Consider the following 17384-nt stretch of genomic DNA (forward strand, 5'->3'; position numbering starts at 1 on the left):
TTTAAAAGAAACTAAAGTTGTATATGCTGAAACTAAGTGTTCCAAAGGAAAAATATCGAAATATTAAGTCGATTAAAAAAAAACGGCTTCCAAATGAAGAAGTTATGGTTTTTTGAAGAAAAGTTGTTGATGATGCCAACGAACCACGTGAATGTTGGGGAGTTGATGATAATGTTATATTTAAAAAAAATCTCCCCCTCCCCATTTCCAAACTTAATCTAATTAGCTCACCTTTAAAAAAAAATTTACTTTATGTGACCCATTTTTATAAATAAGTGAGTCACTTTACAATGGTATTTTATTAACTATCCATTAAATTTTAACTTAAATAAAAGATAAAGTGAAAAAAAAATTACTCTATGTGACCCACTTTTATAAATAAGTGAGTCACTTTTACAATGGTATTTTATTAACTATCCACTAAATTTTAACTTAAATAAACGATAAAGTGACTTTAGAATTATAAGTGACTCACTTTTTTATAATGGGTGAAAACAATTTTACATAAAGTAACTTTAAAACATAAGTTACATGTACTTTCTAAAAAAAGTAACTCAACAAAATGAAAGGGTTGAACCCAAGACCTCGATTCTCATATAGTAACTTTAGACCAAGTGAGCTAATTAAAATATTTAGTAATTGTTGGAAAAGAAGAAATTTCTTTGAGGTGTGTGCTTACTTGAAAAACCCATTTTTGCCTGCAAAACAAGAAAAACAACCATACAAACCAAATAAGCAAGCAAAAGTATCAAAGCCTTATGGCTTAAAGTTATATTTGGGGTTAGTCCCCCGGAAACTATATATTTTCTTAAATGTTTCTAATTTTCCGATATCACACTAAAGCGCGATGGAAAAGAGCATACGCATGAGAAAAATATTTTATTTTTGTTTCTGGTTTGCCCAGATCGCACAGAGTCGCGAGGCAAAGAGCATACACAAAAATGAAAGATTTAGATCCAGTAATAATATATATATATATATATATATATATAAAAACCAAAATAAATAGAGAGATAAATAACTATAACTGCAAATAAATATTATACTTCCAAATCTTAAAAATGACGTAGTTGGGGCAACCGGAAACCTTTTCACGTGAAACGAAAGGGGTTCTTCACTGGGGCAGATGCTCCTAACATAATAAAGCAATCCTCAGCGAAAAAGCGGTCAGTAACAGTAGATCTAGGAAACGACAGTCGAATGCAGTTGTATTGGCTTCGGATTTGGATCACCAACGGATGTGGCCCACGAATGGCTCTGATACCATGTAGGAATTTACAAGGTAAGTTCCTTAAATTGAACACCAAATGACACCGCTCACAAACAGATCATAGATCAGTACACCAGTGTTTTTGACGTGGTTAAAACCCTCAAAGAGGAAAACAGTCCATGGCTTGAGCCAACACGACCACTTCAGGTAATACGATTAATAAAAAAAAATAAAAAATTACATAAGCTTCTCTCATAAACGGTCACCAGACAAATGACCCTCCATGTTCTTTAAATAAAGATCATGGACCAATCAGGTGCTAAACCATGAATCAAGTATCGATAATACCAAGGAGAGAATGAATCGTCGAATCACTTATGTCTACAACATATTGTGACTGTCAGATTGTATGTTATAAAAATACATATTAAAGAAACACACTTTACCTAACTATACATTAGACCAAGTTATACTTAATTATTTCCTATGTGTCGAAATATCCTACAATGCACTAAAAAAATATGATCGGTCATTCATTTATTAAATATCTTGGGATTTTCCTCATATGGTGTAACAGTTAAAAAATAACATCCATAAATTTATTGAGATTGAAAACTGGTCCCCTTGAACTTTGGGCAATTATTACATGCTTTGCAAACAATATGGAAATTATTGACCTATAACTAATATGGAGCTTTGCCCAAAAAGTACCACTATGTAGCATTAGACATTTTCGGTATGACTATTGACTCTCCACCATTAGTAGTAGTGTAAGAGATCAATATATATTAGTGAATTTGTGTCATTTTCTATCAATGAAGCAATGAATTGGATTTTAGTGCTCAGTGAATTTCAATATAATCACAACTCGAATCTATACATGAAGACGATGTGTTGAATGCATATGGATAAAGTTGCTTCTAAAATTTTCAAATTAGTGAAAAAAAAAGTGTTGAATTAGAATCAATTTAGTAATCTCATATTGCATATTCTAGCCAATGCAATGCTTCAATGTCAAGGAAATCCAATCATTGCTTCATCCAAATTTGTTGCTACATGTAATACGACTAATAATATTGACTTTCCTTTGTAGAATATTTCTTGCACATTTGAAAGATGTTATATATTTATGTTGCAATTATACATACACCTATTTCAATGGATTTAATGGTTTTACATGTTCTAGATACTATGATGCTTGAACTTAATAAAAGAAAACTAATTAATTTAAAAAAAAATGGAGCATTATTTTGTAAAGACAAGGACGGTGTTGTGCACCACCTCTTGTTGAATCGACTTGGTCAAAACACACACACACACACACACACATATATATATGACAAAGGAAAAATGTATGAATCTCATTACTGTTTTCTAGACTAAAAATCAAACCCATTTCATTATGAGGAATTTGTCTTGATTATCAAGAATTTATCCATTTGGTCATCTTTGATTCCTAAGGAATAAATGGAATCTACTTAACCTTAGATGTTATTTAACTAATCAAATCATAAAAATAGCATGCATAGTACTACATAGTAGTAGACCTTGCCATTAAACTCTTGTTTATTTTTAGTTTTTCTATTGACATTGCATTTTCAAAGGATGAGCCTTATCTTCCATGACCTTATAATTACAATGGAAGCCACTATATATTCTACTAGCAAAAATTGCAATTTTCACACCTTTTGAGCTTCACATTCATAATGTAAGGTATATGCACAAAATGATAAAAAGTTTTCTTCACTTTATTTAAAGTTTTGAATAATTATTTTCAAACTAGGATCTAAACTTTCGACCATTACTCTAGAAAAATCAATTTAAGAAATTTCCAAAAATACTTTTTTTTACCATTTTCAACTTTCAAATCTTTACCCAATTCATAGTGTAAATCTATAGTTCAAACTTCTCTATCATCAATTTCAAATACTAAAAAAAAATCATATCTAAAAACCTTTATACATTCAACCCCTTATCTCATCCGTTTATACATCACCACTCAATTAAGCATAATATAAATACATAAGCATAATATAAATGCATATATTTAATACTTGACCATATTCAAATTAAATTATAATAGATCAAATCTATTTTTAATATTCAATAAAATAATTATATAATAAACCTGTTATTCTCTCCCCGTCTTAAAAAGGATGCATAAAAAGTTGTAATCTTCATATTCAAATATTTATATACCAATAAGGAATGTGATTATCCTATAATTAAAATACATTTATCTTAAGCTAAGAATTTTCAAACATCGATTAATTTTTTTGTTATTATTACCAGCATTGTGGATTGAAATTTATCATAAACTAAGAATTTTCAAACATCGATTAATTTTTTGTTATTATTACAAGCATTGTGGATTGAAATGATCAATTTTTATAGTTGAAACATATGACTTAATCTTGAAAAACAAGCAAGCAATATCATTTATAGGTTTATAGCTTAAAATTCTAAAACTCCATAACCATCCATCCAAGCTCTTTATGAGAAAATCTAATGCCCTGATATTGAAGATATTATTGACCTCGTAATTCTATAATTCTGATGTCCTGATATCGAAGATATCATTGAACTCGTACTTAATTCTACAATGTTATAAGCAATCAGTCCAGAATCTCTATTAGAAAATCTAATGCCAAATATCGAAGATACTATTGAAGTCAAACTTAATTTATATTAGATTCCTAAGATCAATTTTTGGGCGGTTATGGATTTCATAGTAAAATGACCATGGAAGAAAAGAGAGGGACTTTTAATGTCGTACTATACAACCAACAACTCATACATCATATATCGCGTTTCATTGAAGGCACCAGTTTCTATTCAGAACTTCTGCTCAAACAATGGTCAAAATGTTTGCGAGAGATTTTTTGGCGAAAATCACATGAGAAATCATTTGTCAACGCGTTTCGAACCAACTAGTGTGGTTCATCGTCAGGACAAGTTGAAGAAACAGATCCAGACTAGCATGTTAAATAGTCTAAGCAGAGACTCCAACGGCTACAAAAGATTAATGGCTAATTTTTGACTCTAGGACCCAGGTCAAATTTTCATTTATTAATTTAATAATAATATTATTATTTATTATTATATTTATGGAACCAAGTTAAATTAGGTAAAGATAAATAAAATAAATTAATGGTTAGTTTTTTAAAAATTCATTTATTACTTTAAATTATTACTTTTATATATATATATATATATATATATATATATAATTAATATTCAATTGATAAGAATGGATAAGAAAAGATTAAAATTAATAAAATTATATAAGTTAATTTATTTGTTTATTAAATTATTCATTAATTATTATTTACTTATTATTATTATTTATTATTTTATTTATGGAACTAAGTTAAATTAGGTACAAATAAATAAAATAAATTCTTTTATTTATTTAAATTATTAATTAAAATAATATAAAATTATAAATAAATACTATACATTTAATTAAAATAATATGTATAAATTGACCAATGGCTAATATAAAGACTATGGTCAAAATTAGTTATATTGGGTGTAATATATATATAAAGTAATTATAATTAGTATTAATAGTTAGTTAAAAGATATTATTTAAAAATTAAAATTATAAGTTATTTAGTAATCAAAAGGAAAATAGGACCTTTCTGATATTATAAGACTAAATTACATTTATATAAAAATATACATAAATTAATGAGATGTTAAGATGAAAGTTATTTATAAATAATAAATAAAACAGAACTAGAAAATTAAGTTAAAAAAATTAATTAATTAATTATTTAAATTAAATAATAAGTGACAAAAAAAATAAAAATCAATTAATTAATTAAATAAAACATACGATTGAAGCCGTTTTCTCTACGGTAAATAACATGAAGATAAAATGAGTAAAAAAATATGAAAAACGAAAAACAATGAAGCTTTGTAGCCAATACAAAATGGTAGCTTTTAAGCTAACTCCCAAAAAATGAAATACCAAGTATAAAACTCACATTTTTAGTGAATATACATAATACTAACCCTCAAATAATTCTAAAGAGAGTCATGAAGCGGAAACGCACCAGAATATAATAAGTAGGCACCCACTAATCCACAAATAAATTTCGATTATACACCGATAATTATATCTGAGTAAATTAATTAAATAAATAAAAATAATAAGTGACAAGAGCAAACCCAAAAAAACAAGAGCGGAGAAAATAATATTCAGTAAACAAAAAAATGCACGACCAAAAAGTCTACTTGAAACTCAAAGCGTCAACTCGACGTTAATAACAATGACGAGTACAGCTTGCATTTAACAATTTGATAAAATGTCTGGCCCATGGTGTTACTCAGAAATGTCATAAGGAAACACAACCTTGATATGGCGCAACAATATGCATGAAGGGAACTTCGAACATAATGGCACACAGTGCACATAGAGAAACCATACCAAGAAACATTGAGTGTTGTTTCAAAGTAGTTTTATGTGAAATTTGAATCAACTGCAAAATTTCCTTCAAGAAATATTTTAACTTTAAATATTGCAGTCATCTCCAAGGACAACACCTGCCATAGTATCCAAATCGTGTGGAAAGAACACCCTGCAGAACACAAAAGCAACGTTCAGAAAGTGTAGCACATTATAGTGTGTGAAGGTATTCTTTATGCTTACGGTAGTATCATAGCCTCAATCTTGTTTAGAAAGTGGAACACAGCTTTTATTGTTTGGAGGTAATCTTTATGATTATTGTAGGATCATATTAGACATTCCTATCAGTCTTGTCACACAAAATTAATCTCTGTTACTGTACAAGAAAATTCAGAAAGATAGCTGAATTCCATGGCCAAATGCCGTGCATCAACAAAATGCATAAAAAATTGTTTTGAGCTTGCTGTACATATTTTAATACAGAACAAGATGCAACTACACCATTTTTGTTTAATCTCGTAAAAACTTTTCAACATTGTTTAATAAAAAACATACCATTGAATATGTCAAAATTGCTGACACATTGCTGATTACAGTGGGAAGCGTCAGAGAGAGAACGAAAACATGGGAACAAATTTGTATGACCAAAAGTGGCCAATTTAACTTAAAAATATATCGCATGAAAACACACAAAGTGTAAAAGGCATCTTCAAGGTGTATGATAATAACGTTTAAACAAAACAAAAGCACAAACTTGAGATTGTGTAGGGACTAGAAGCAAAGAGAGAATAACGTTACTGCTATAGAAGAAACCACCTCTACACCTGAAGGTGCACCTAGCATCTCTGGAAACCATCAATCCGTCTGGCTGTTAGGGAACCAACCAATCGCTGTCTATAAAAGCAGTTAAAAAGATTGCCTCCATAAAATTGCTGAAAGAGAGGAAGAATGTCCCAAGATATATATTAATAAAATAATTGTGGACAGCTTTCCAACGCTGCAACCTGTCAGGCACCACAGTCCAACACTGCTGCTGCAATGCTAACAATAAATCTCCACGCTACCAACACTAAGCTAAGTAGCATTTCTGGAGAAAATAAATTTATCACATTGCAGGCAAGAAAAAAATTCCTGTCTGTGATAGTATGCATAAGGGGTTAGGAATACGCTGCTAGTAAATCAGAGAAACCCCCAAAACGTGGGCAAGTGGTGTCTAGTCTTTTGGCTATGCTACAGATTCTCTCCAAAAGCCGTGTCTGTTATTAGTCCTACCTTTCGCTTTATGGTCAAAGCGTTTATGCCAATAGTTCAGTGTTCATCAGTACAATTTTTGTGAAGTTTTCCAATATTTGAAAAATATACATATATTAAACATAATATTTATTTATTTTTAAAAACATTTTTGACAATATATATATTTCATTGTATTTTTCTTTTGATTGATCTAAGTAGTCTTGGATGGAATATAAATCTTTGAGAGTGAACATGAATTTTGTCAGACCAAATAACTAAAATAAAATACAAGATATTTCACATTTTAGGCACTCCAAATTATCAGCATATCCTTGAATGGAATCCTGTATTATCAGCATATTCTTTACCAAAGGACAAATTTAGTAGGCAGATGTTATGAATATAATTTATATAAAATAATAAAAATAATCTAACCAATAATAATTATAAATAATGTTTAATTAACTAATATACAATATTGAAGACGTGTGTCTCTAAGGACATAACCATTTAGTGAAAAGGCACCTACCTTGGTATATAAGAAGGCTCTCATTTGTAACATCAACGCATCTCACTTGTATTCAAATATTCTTATATACAATCACTTGTCCTACAATGGATGTTTTTGTTTTCGAAGTGTTCTGAAAGTTATTGCAAAGTACGAATTTTGTTTGTTATATTGATATCAAAGTTGTTCGATCCTCTAGCTGCTAAACCGTCGCAGAGAGCTAGTCTAATCCAGCCTTTGGCCATCAAGTATTCATCACGTTCATTGCCGAGCGATTGAGGCTTTTAATCACACAAGTAATTGGAGGTTCTCGATTTCATTGTCAAACCCTTAACCATAATATTATTTGAAAAATAAAATAAAAAATAAAAATTATTATAAAAAAGGAGTTAAAAAAATGGAAAAAAATCTATTTAAAAAAATAGTAAATAATATATATATATATATATATATATATATCTTAAAAAAAACTTACACAACAGCGCTGTCGCTCTTGTCAACCACCACCGCTGCATTCAAGGCCCCAATCAACCATTTCGCAACCCTCACCACTGTCACTAGGCAGATCCGTCTTCTCACAATGCCACCACCACACAGTTCCACTACATTGTTTGAGTTGCAACAACGTTGTCACCTCCGCCTTTGCAGTGACAACCCTGCCATTTTCCGTCTGTTGTCTCTGCCCTGGTGCTTCACCCTAATCCACACCTGTCGAGCTGGTCCAACCAACTGTTGCTACCAATTACAGATTGATTTTGCGGTCCATTGATTGCGTTGCCTAGACCATCCACCGTGGCATATAGTCTGCACAAAAAAAACGAGAGCCAACCACTATTCATCAATTAAATTTGTGTGCCTATGCCTTATCAATTTGCATTTGTGCCTTATTGATCTGTGTTTATGCATGCAAGACAAAAACAAGTCACAATTTTGTACAAATTTGTATATTTGGCCATCCAAACCCTTGATTCTTTGCGTGTTTGTTTGAACAGTTACAATGCGTTTGAACAGTGGCAGCTTTACACAAGTCATTTTTCAATTTTAAATTTTTAAAGGGTGGTCATGTTGAGAAATCAATGCTAGTAGGATTTGTTTCTTGATAATTACTTGTGAATTACGTTGGCTTATTTTACTTATTTGTTATATTATCTTTCATCAAGCAATTACCAAATTATGTGTGCATGAAGATCACAAAAACACAAGACACAAAATATAGGCACTCTACAAGGGCAAAGCCCCTGTCTTGGGGAAAACCCAATCAAAATCTCTTCCTTCAATAGTTCTCCTTGAAACTCTTCAACCTAGACAAAGACCTCCTCCACACCAAGCTAGTCTCTCCTTCGATCCAACCTTTGACCTAGTAGCAGCAACACTTCGACCCTAGCAACTTCGACTTGGCAGCGTCAGACATCAGTAGCAGCTTCGACTTGGCCACTTTGACTTGGCAGCTTTCGGTGTCAGCAGCGACTTTGACTTTGACAATGAGACTTCAATCTCCTAAACTAGCCCACACGAGAGAGAGAGAGAGATACCAAAACTTCGATTTTATCCTCCCTTCCTTCTTAACCAAACTCGCACTCCTTTTAGCTTCCTTCTTCTCCTTCGCACTTTTCCCAGCTTCCAGTTTCCAGCTTCAAATATCGAACTGTGAGAGAGATTGAGATACTCCAAATGAAGTCTAACTTCCTTGTATATATAGCCTTCCAATGAGGTCGAATTGCCTTCCTTGAGGCCGACTTGATCTTCTTGAGCCTGACTTGGTGTGGAGGTTACGTAATTCATTTTTGACTCAAAAATTATTCTTTTTACATCGTTTGAAAGCCCAAGAAGGGTCTCATAAAATATACAATGACTCTAATGCCTCTTTATTAATCTTAGGAGTCCAAAATGGGGACTTTGACTAATAAAAGGATGACCCAAGCATGAAACCCATGCTTTAACAAGTAATTGTAACAATAATAAAAATTGTTTTGACAAATACGTTTTATGAAGACTGAACCTAGTTACATTTTTCAACACTCCCTCTTAACTAAGGAGGTTTTCATACAGAAGATCTCAAGCTATATGAACTATGAAGAGTTTAGGCACTGCAATGCCATGGACTAGATCCCTGATTAGGGAAATCTATCCAAGGTCTCTCAACAGTTTAGACACCGCCATGCCACAGACTAGATTTTTTACCAAGGCAATCTATCCAAGTGGGACTAAGATGGACTAAAGCTTTCAGCCTCTCTAAGTACCATCAGGCTTATTTACTAACCATCAACCCAGGGATCTAGGTGCGTATTCGAGGTCAGAGCTCCATGACCAACGCCACCCTCCCTACTTTGGGAACTAGACATCAACAAAAAGTGTCGCCCAGATGTCCTCCTAGGCAATGTCTCACTCACAACGCCTCAACTTCTAGATTATCAAAATCAGTAACAAATCCTCCCCGATCAAGTAGATCGAAAACAAATCTCTCCAAACAAATTGATCGACAACACTAAGCATGTAAAAACATGCTATCAAACTTCTAGAGATTTACTTGTACAAAATCAACCCCAATCAGTGACAAACTTTCAAATGTACATAGATACAAACCTCCAAGGTGTTCCAGACAACTTGATGTTGCTTCTTCAACTTTTTATAGTAGGACTTAGAGCTTTTCCAATGAATCTAGACAAAAGATTCATTAACCATACAGCTTCTTCTCCTACTTTTCATGTAAAAACACACTCTATAAATAGATTTGACTCTTCTTATCTTGGCATCCCTTCAAAATACATTCTCCAATTTTCTTCTTGTTAAAATTGGCAACTAGGGCCAAACTCCATGTGGGTCATATTATTTATGGCAGCTAATAGTTTTATTGGATCCCTCTCATTGAGAGGTGTAGGATTGATCTAAAGATCATCCGATTCCGATAAGTATTTATGAAGTTAAGAATTTATTTATGTTATGGACTAATTGTTAAGTCAGCCAGCAACTTATATAGGCTCAAAAGCCCAACAGTCATGTCTATTCAACCTCTACGTTTTAGTATAAATTGAAGAGGACTTCAAGTCATTTCTACACACACTTGGATCTCTTCCTCTCTACTTGTCTTTGGGTTTAGTAGGAGGAGAGATCCTAAGGAAAAGTCGGAAAAGCCGGAACTGCCAGAAAAGCCAGAATTACTGGAAAAGCCGAAAACACCGGAAAAGCCAGAAACACCGAAAAAGCCAGAAATACCGGAACTGCCGGAAAAGCCAAAACTGCCAAAAACGCCAAAAATACCGGAAAAGCTGAAAAAGCCGGAAATCCCAGAACTGTCGAAACTACCGGAACTGCCGGAAAAGCAGAAACTACCGAAAAAGTTGAAACCATCGGGAACTGCTGAAACAACGGGAGAATCTGTCTCTGAAGGAAGGCAGCATGATGTATGAGATCATGGGCAGCATAATAAGCAGCATGATGATATGAGCATGGCAGCATAATGATGAATGAGATCATGAGCATGGGCAGCTTGATAATGAATAAGACCATGAAAGATGCAGCATGAAGATGAGAGCAGCTCAGTGATCAAGGTTCAACACATGTGACAGTACAGCAAGGTGTCACACGGTAATGTGCAGCAAATAGAGGAGATGTAGCACTATGATAGGTGAACGAGTCACCTTAGAGAATTAGTTGAAGCAATATGTCTTCAACTGATCTCATGCTGATATCAAAAGTCAAAGTGATTGACTTCTATTGTAAATGTACTCTCTCTCTCACTTTCTCTGTTGAACTTTAAAAGAACATAAAAGAAGAATTGATAAAGGGTTTCCCCAAACTGGGGTTTGTCCCTAGCTAGCACCACATCTTGTGTCCTCTTGTCTTGGCTTGTCTTCTGCGATTTATATTTATGTTCTATTTGCAGTTTACTTTATGCTGATGTGATTGCTAATGTGGAAAAGAAATTGAAATAAATTGATCTAGCATAGAACATACCTAAAATTAACACTTCTATCACTCATGGCCTTCACTAAAACTTATCACTGTTAGTCTTGGTCTAGTGCATGACAAATGAAGTAGAGAATCATATTCATCACTCCCTCTTAACCTAGGGAGATTCCTTTCATTCAAGTTCCCTCTTAACTCGGGGGGCTCAACTTCTTTTCTACGACATCGAAGAATCTTTCATGGCTTCCATCCTTTTTCATCAGAGTTATCATGACCATCACCATTCTCATAACTCTCTTCATCATGTTTATCATACCAACAAACATCTTCACTATGTTGAAGATTATGTACCTGCACAACTGAGATAGCAAGCACAACCAAATATATAGAAGCATGAAGTTAACAATATCAAAATTACGAAAGCATTCAACTTTATATATCAGATGCCCAAACTTAATTGCAAACAAGATACACATACTCTTCAACTTCTTGCTAGGGTTTTTGTCATAAACCCTAGACTACTTCATCAAGGCCTTGAGCATTTCATAACAACTTTCATTACATCTAGGGTTTCAATGTTTCTTCCAGAGGTATGACATACCCTACTACATCATATTGCAAACCCTAGAAACAATTTCAAACAAATATAGATCTACAATGTATCTAACAACTTTCAGGATTCATATGTTAGACTTCCTACTAGGATGAGATTCAACAATAAAAAGCAATCGCAGCGCAATCAACAACATGACTAGCTTCCACTAAGGTTTGTTGCAAACCCTAGACCTTCTCAAACCGTCAAACATCAATCATAACTCAAATTCAGATTTCAACAATCTTACACAAATCTCAAATTATCACATTGACGTCATATATCAAAGATTTGGACTTCTAGTAAGTTTTAGTTACAAAACCCAAGAATTCACAAATATTATCATCCTAGACAATCAAACTTTGACTAGGGCTTAGTTCCAAGCGCTAGGACTCATGACCATCAACAGTTAGGTCAACATATACATCTAGGACTTCATCATCATACACAAGCATATCATAACATCTGTTAGTCAAACCCAACTACACAAATATCAATAAGAGTTAGACATGCAACAGACTTGATTAAACTAGGGTTTGATCGGACAAACACACACATGATAGAGATTTCATTTCTAAGTCATTATAAGGGTCTTGCTTATACACCTTACCAAACCCTAATGATTTAGGGTTTCAATACAAAACATAGCAAACCCTAAATTATCAATACTTCAAAGGTTCAAGAGTTCAGACATTACCATTCAACCCTAACAAGTTAGGGTTTCCATAACCATACCAAAACCCCAAACATGACTTCATCAAAACATCAGACATTTTCTTTCAACAATAACCCTAAGTAGGTTAGGGTTTCACACAAAATCATCGACATACCCTTAAGTTAGGGTTTTTCACAAGGAACCTTCCGAGGGTTCCACAAGAGTAATCAAAAATGTGAGGGTAGATTTATCTAATGATGAATCACCCAAACAAGAATCTTTTAGATTCAAGAAGGCTAGACGAAATAATGTTAGTAATAGTTTATCAAGAATAAGTATGAAGAGAGCAAAAACTAATAGTTTAAGACATACCTTTGTTTCTTAATAAACCTTGTAATTCCAATGCTTTGTCTTGTGAAGCCTTCTTCCATGTTCCTTGAGTATTCAGCAAGTTTTTTCTAAACAAAAATATGACTAGGAATGTGATTAGTATTTAATATAAACAAACTTAGATAAGTAAGGGAAACCAAAAAAGAAGAAACAAAAAAAAAATGATCTGCAACGCTCGCGCAACTCTCCCTTTGTGATTTCCGCCTCTCAGCTCTCCCTCTGCATTCTCGCTCTATGGCCCCTCCAAAGTTTGATCTAGAGGGGGCTCACCCTAATGTTGTGCCCCCTTCATATCAATCTGCCATGGCATTCAACAACCTTATATGCTCTTTGGGTCCTCCTCGTGAGCGACCAATTGTTTCGAAGTTCATTAAGAAGCTGGAAGACATCCCTAAAATAGTGCTTCCTCCCTTGCTGCCCAAGAAAGTTGCTCTTTCGTTATCTAAAAAGGGTTTGGTCGGACAATTCACTAGTCTTTGGCCCTCGCCTAAAATAGTACAAATATGGGTTGAAAGGAACTGGTCCACTTCCATTCAAGGCAAAATTTCCATTCGATTTTGTGGAAGAGGTTTTTTCACTTTTTATTTTGAATCTAGAGAAGACAAAGACCTCATCTTCATAAATGGCCCTTATTTTATGGACTCCAAAGGCTTATACCTCAATAGATGGACCCCGGACTTTGACCTTGAACTCGATGTCCCCAATGCAGTTCCTGTTTGGGTCTGCCTCCCTCACCTTCCTCTTCATTGTTGGGGAGATGAATCAATAAAAGCTATTGGCAATGCGTTTGGGAAATATATAGATAGAAGCGAACCAAAAGAGAACATGCAAGCTTGTGCTCAAATCTGTGTCGAAGTCGATCTCGGAAAAGGACTTCCTGAAGTAGTGAAGATCAAGGTGGACAATTGGACTCACATTCAGCAGCTAGACTACGAACAACTCCCTTTTAAATGCAAGGTATGTCATGAATATGGTCATTTTGCAAATAGATGCCCAAAGAAGGAAACAGAAGAATCTAACAACACTCAAGATACTCAATGGGAACCGGTTAAAAAAAAGAAATTTGTATCCAAATCCTCGAAGCCCTCTGCTCCTTCCTCTGATGTCCCTCCCTCTCGAAAGGCTCCTCCTCCATCCTCTCCTTTGTCTACGCCTCCTCCTCTCCCTATCAAATCCTCGTCCCCTTCCCCCTCATCTCTTCCAACCTCATTTCCCCTTCCCCAACTCCTTCCTTTCCCTCCCTCCCAAGCCTCCCCTCTTAGCGCCCACCCTCCTCCTCTTCCTGATAGAATCTTAACTCGAAATCAATCAAAATATTCCTTCCTCCTCTCGGCAGTCAAAAGAGATCTGGTCGGAAAACAAACAAGGAAATCAGGAATGAAGTTGCTTTGAAGGAAATGGCTATGGAAACGGAGCAACCTATTGAAACATATATAGAAAAAAGCGTAGGAAACAAAGAAAAAACAACTAAGAATGTGGGAGGGAAAGGACTCCTGGCATCATCAAACAGTAAGTAATGATTATGGTCTCTTGGAATTGCAGAGGTCTCAGGCACTCTGCAAGGGTCAACACGGCAGAAGACCAAATCCTAAGAACAAGAGATGATTCAAATCACTCAAAGGATTAAGAATTTTGCAAGAACAGCAATGAGTGCAGCAGGCACTTCAGGAAGAATATGTCCTCTGTGGAATTCCTCCACTTGGGAGCTAACAGATCAACAAAAAGCACACTGGATTAAAACAGAATTCAGAAATAAGATTACTGATTATCAAATTTGTCTCTTTAATATTTATGCACCTTCACATTTTAGGGACAAGGAACAATGTTGGAACTCCTTAGGGGATTGCATAGGATAGGAAGGAGGCAAAAAACACATTTTATGTGGAGATCTCAACTTGATTATGAACTCCAATGAAAAGAGAGGAGGATGTTTTCAATCTGATCCCTTTAGAGACAAGTTAGAACTTATAATGGAAGTAAACAATTTATTGGATATACAGCCTAGAAATGGGAAGTATACCTGGAGTAATAAAAGGATAGGGTCGGGAAACATAAAGGAACGATTGGATAGATTCTTAATCCATGACAACATTACCTCAGATTTTAACTTTGTGATCTCTAAGATAATTCCATCTACAACTTCAGATCACAAACCAATATCCTTAAAACTGGGGGACAATGAAAATCTCGGCCCTCTTCCTTTTCACTACAATCCCTTGTGGATTCACTCTGAAAATGCTAGAACCTTGGTTGCAACAACTTGGAGGCAAAGCATAAATGGTTCCCCAATTTTTGTTTGGGAAGAAAAGTTAAAAAATGTCAAAAAAGCACTCAAGGATTGGGCCCGATCACATTACAAAGAACCTCAACAAAGGAAAGAAGAGATGCATCAGAAGCTTGAAAATATTCAAAAGATTATGGAGGAAGGTGAAGTGACAAGGGAGGATCAGCTAAAAGAAAAAGAAATTCATTGGGAAATCTACAAGAACAATAGAAATGAGGAAGAAACATGGAGACTAAAGTCAAGAAACTTGTGGATTCAATCCGGCGACAAAAATACAACCTTTTTCCACAACACCACCAAATTGAGATCAATCAAAAACCGCATTGAGTCAATAATAGGGGAAGGGGGTGTTGACATAACGGATCAAGAAGGAATAAAAAGGAAGCTTTCCAGCACTATAAGAATTTTCTTTCTTCAGACCAAGAGGACCAAAATTATGAAGATTTTTTAAGACATATCCCCAAACTAATTACAGAAGAGACAAATGAGGCCCTAACAAAGGAAGTGGATGAAGATGAAATTCAGCAAGTTATATGGAGTCTCCAACCTGACAAAGCTCCAGGGCCAGATGGTTTCTCCATCTCTTTCTATCGTTCCTTTTGGCAACTCATTAAAAAGGATCTCTTAAAAATGATCCATTGGGTCTTCAAAAAAAAGAAGCTTAGTGGAAACACCAACTCCACTTTCTTAGCCCTCATACCCAAGGAGACCAAACCCACCACTTTTAATCGCTTCAGACCAATATCTCTTTGCAATTCCTCTTATAAAATTATATCCAAAATTCTTGCAAATAGATTGAAACCCCTCCTCCCCAACCTGATATTTGAAAATCAAGGAGCCTTTGTTCCCAATAAGCAAATTTTGGATAACATCTTGTTAGTACAAGAAGCCATTCACTCCAACATATCAAGAAATGAAAAGGCCTTCATTCTGAAATTAGACATGGCCAATGCTTTTGATCAAGTCTCTCATCCTTTCTTATTTGTTGTTCTCCAAAAATTTGGCTTCTCTTCCGACTTCATCAGCCTCATTACAACTTGTATAAAGGGACCATGGATTGCCCCTCTTGTGAATGGAAGACTGGAGAATTTTTCCAAAGCTCAAGAGGTATAAGACAAGGATGTCCTCTCTCTCCTTTTCTATATATTATTATGGCAGATTCTCTAAGTAGAAGCTTAGAAAATAGCAGGAAGAATGGTACCATTACAGGTATATATTACAGCAGGGGTCTCAAAAGCATCAATCACTCCCAATTCATTGATGACACCCTCTTCTTAGGAGGGGCCTCGTGCATAGTAGCGAAAAGAATTAAAAAAATCTTGGACAGATTTTTGGAAGTCTCGGGGTGTGCCTTGAATAACCATAAATGTTGTATCTATGGTTGGAATATCTCAACAAGAATACTTCAGCGCATTTCTCAAATTTTTGATACCCCCTTTAATGCAAATTGGGATCATTTCAAGTATTTGGGACTCCCAATTTTTAAAGAAAACTTGAAATCAGAAATATGGAATGCCATCATTGATAAAATGAAAAGAAAAAAATCTAGAATTGGGGAATGCAATGGCTCAATCTAGCCAGAAGAGTCACCTTGATAAAAGTTGTTTTATCAGCCCTCCCTTTGTACCAATTTGCAATCATTCAAGCTCCTACAGGATTGCAAAAAGCAGATTGAACTTATCATAAGAAATTTCCTTTGGCAAGGGGGTAAAACTGAGTCAAAAAAATTTAGTCTAATAAATTGGAAACAAGTGACAACCCCCTATGAGAAAGGGGGCATCTCCATTCGACTTCCGAGTATGATGAATATTGCTCTAGGTGCAAAAATAATCTGGAGATTTATAACTCGAGAAATCTCCTAGTGGAAACAAGTATTGGAAGCAAAATATCTGAGCTCTCCTTGTCAACAACTTCTTTTTTTGAATATCCCTATCATGCCTTGCTCACATATTTGGAAGCTTATTAGGAAAGCTATGCCATTAATAAAGTGCAACACTTCCAGAGTTCCAAGAGGAGGACAAGATATCAATATATGGAGTGACAGTATCATGGGTTCTCCCCCTCTTTCAGACATCCAAGAAATCCATCCTCTGATGATCTGGATGCAAAATAAACAATTAAACACTCTTGATCAAATTGCCTCCTAGAATCATGAAGATAATACTTGGAATGGATGGCTTCCCCCAGCTTTC

At 34.5% G+C, this 17384-nt stretch overlaps 1 protein-coding gene across 2 annotated transcripts in view; it reads right to left on the reverse strand.

Annotated features, from left to right (window-relative positions):
- Positions 1-5415: 5415 nt before the first annotated feature.
- LOC149187364 (TatD related DNase) overlaps positions 5416-17384 on the reverse strand; it is a 242224-nt gene continuing 230255 nt past the window's right edge. For both annotated transcript variants that reach the window (XM_089411335.1, XM_089411336.1), the window contains exon 12: positions 5416-5796. In XM_089411335.1, coding sequence (XP_089267461.1) covers positions 5678-5796 — 119 coding nt within the window. In that variant the 3' untranslated portion in view covers positions 5416-5677. The remainder of the gene's footprint in view (positions 5797-17384) is intronic.

This window comes from Pinus tabuliformis, chromosome 3_1 (genome assembly GCF_031772625.1).
Source record: "Pinus tabuliformis cultivar Carrire ecotype Pingquan chromosome 3_1, CPIR1, whole genome shotgun sequence".
Classification (NCBI taxonomy): domain Eukaryota; kingdom Viridiplantae; phylum Streptophyta; class Pinopsida; order Pinales; family Pinaceae; genus Pinus; species Pinus tabuliformis.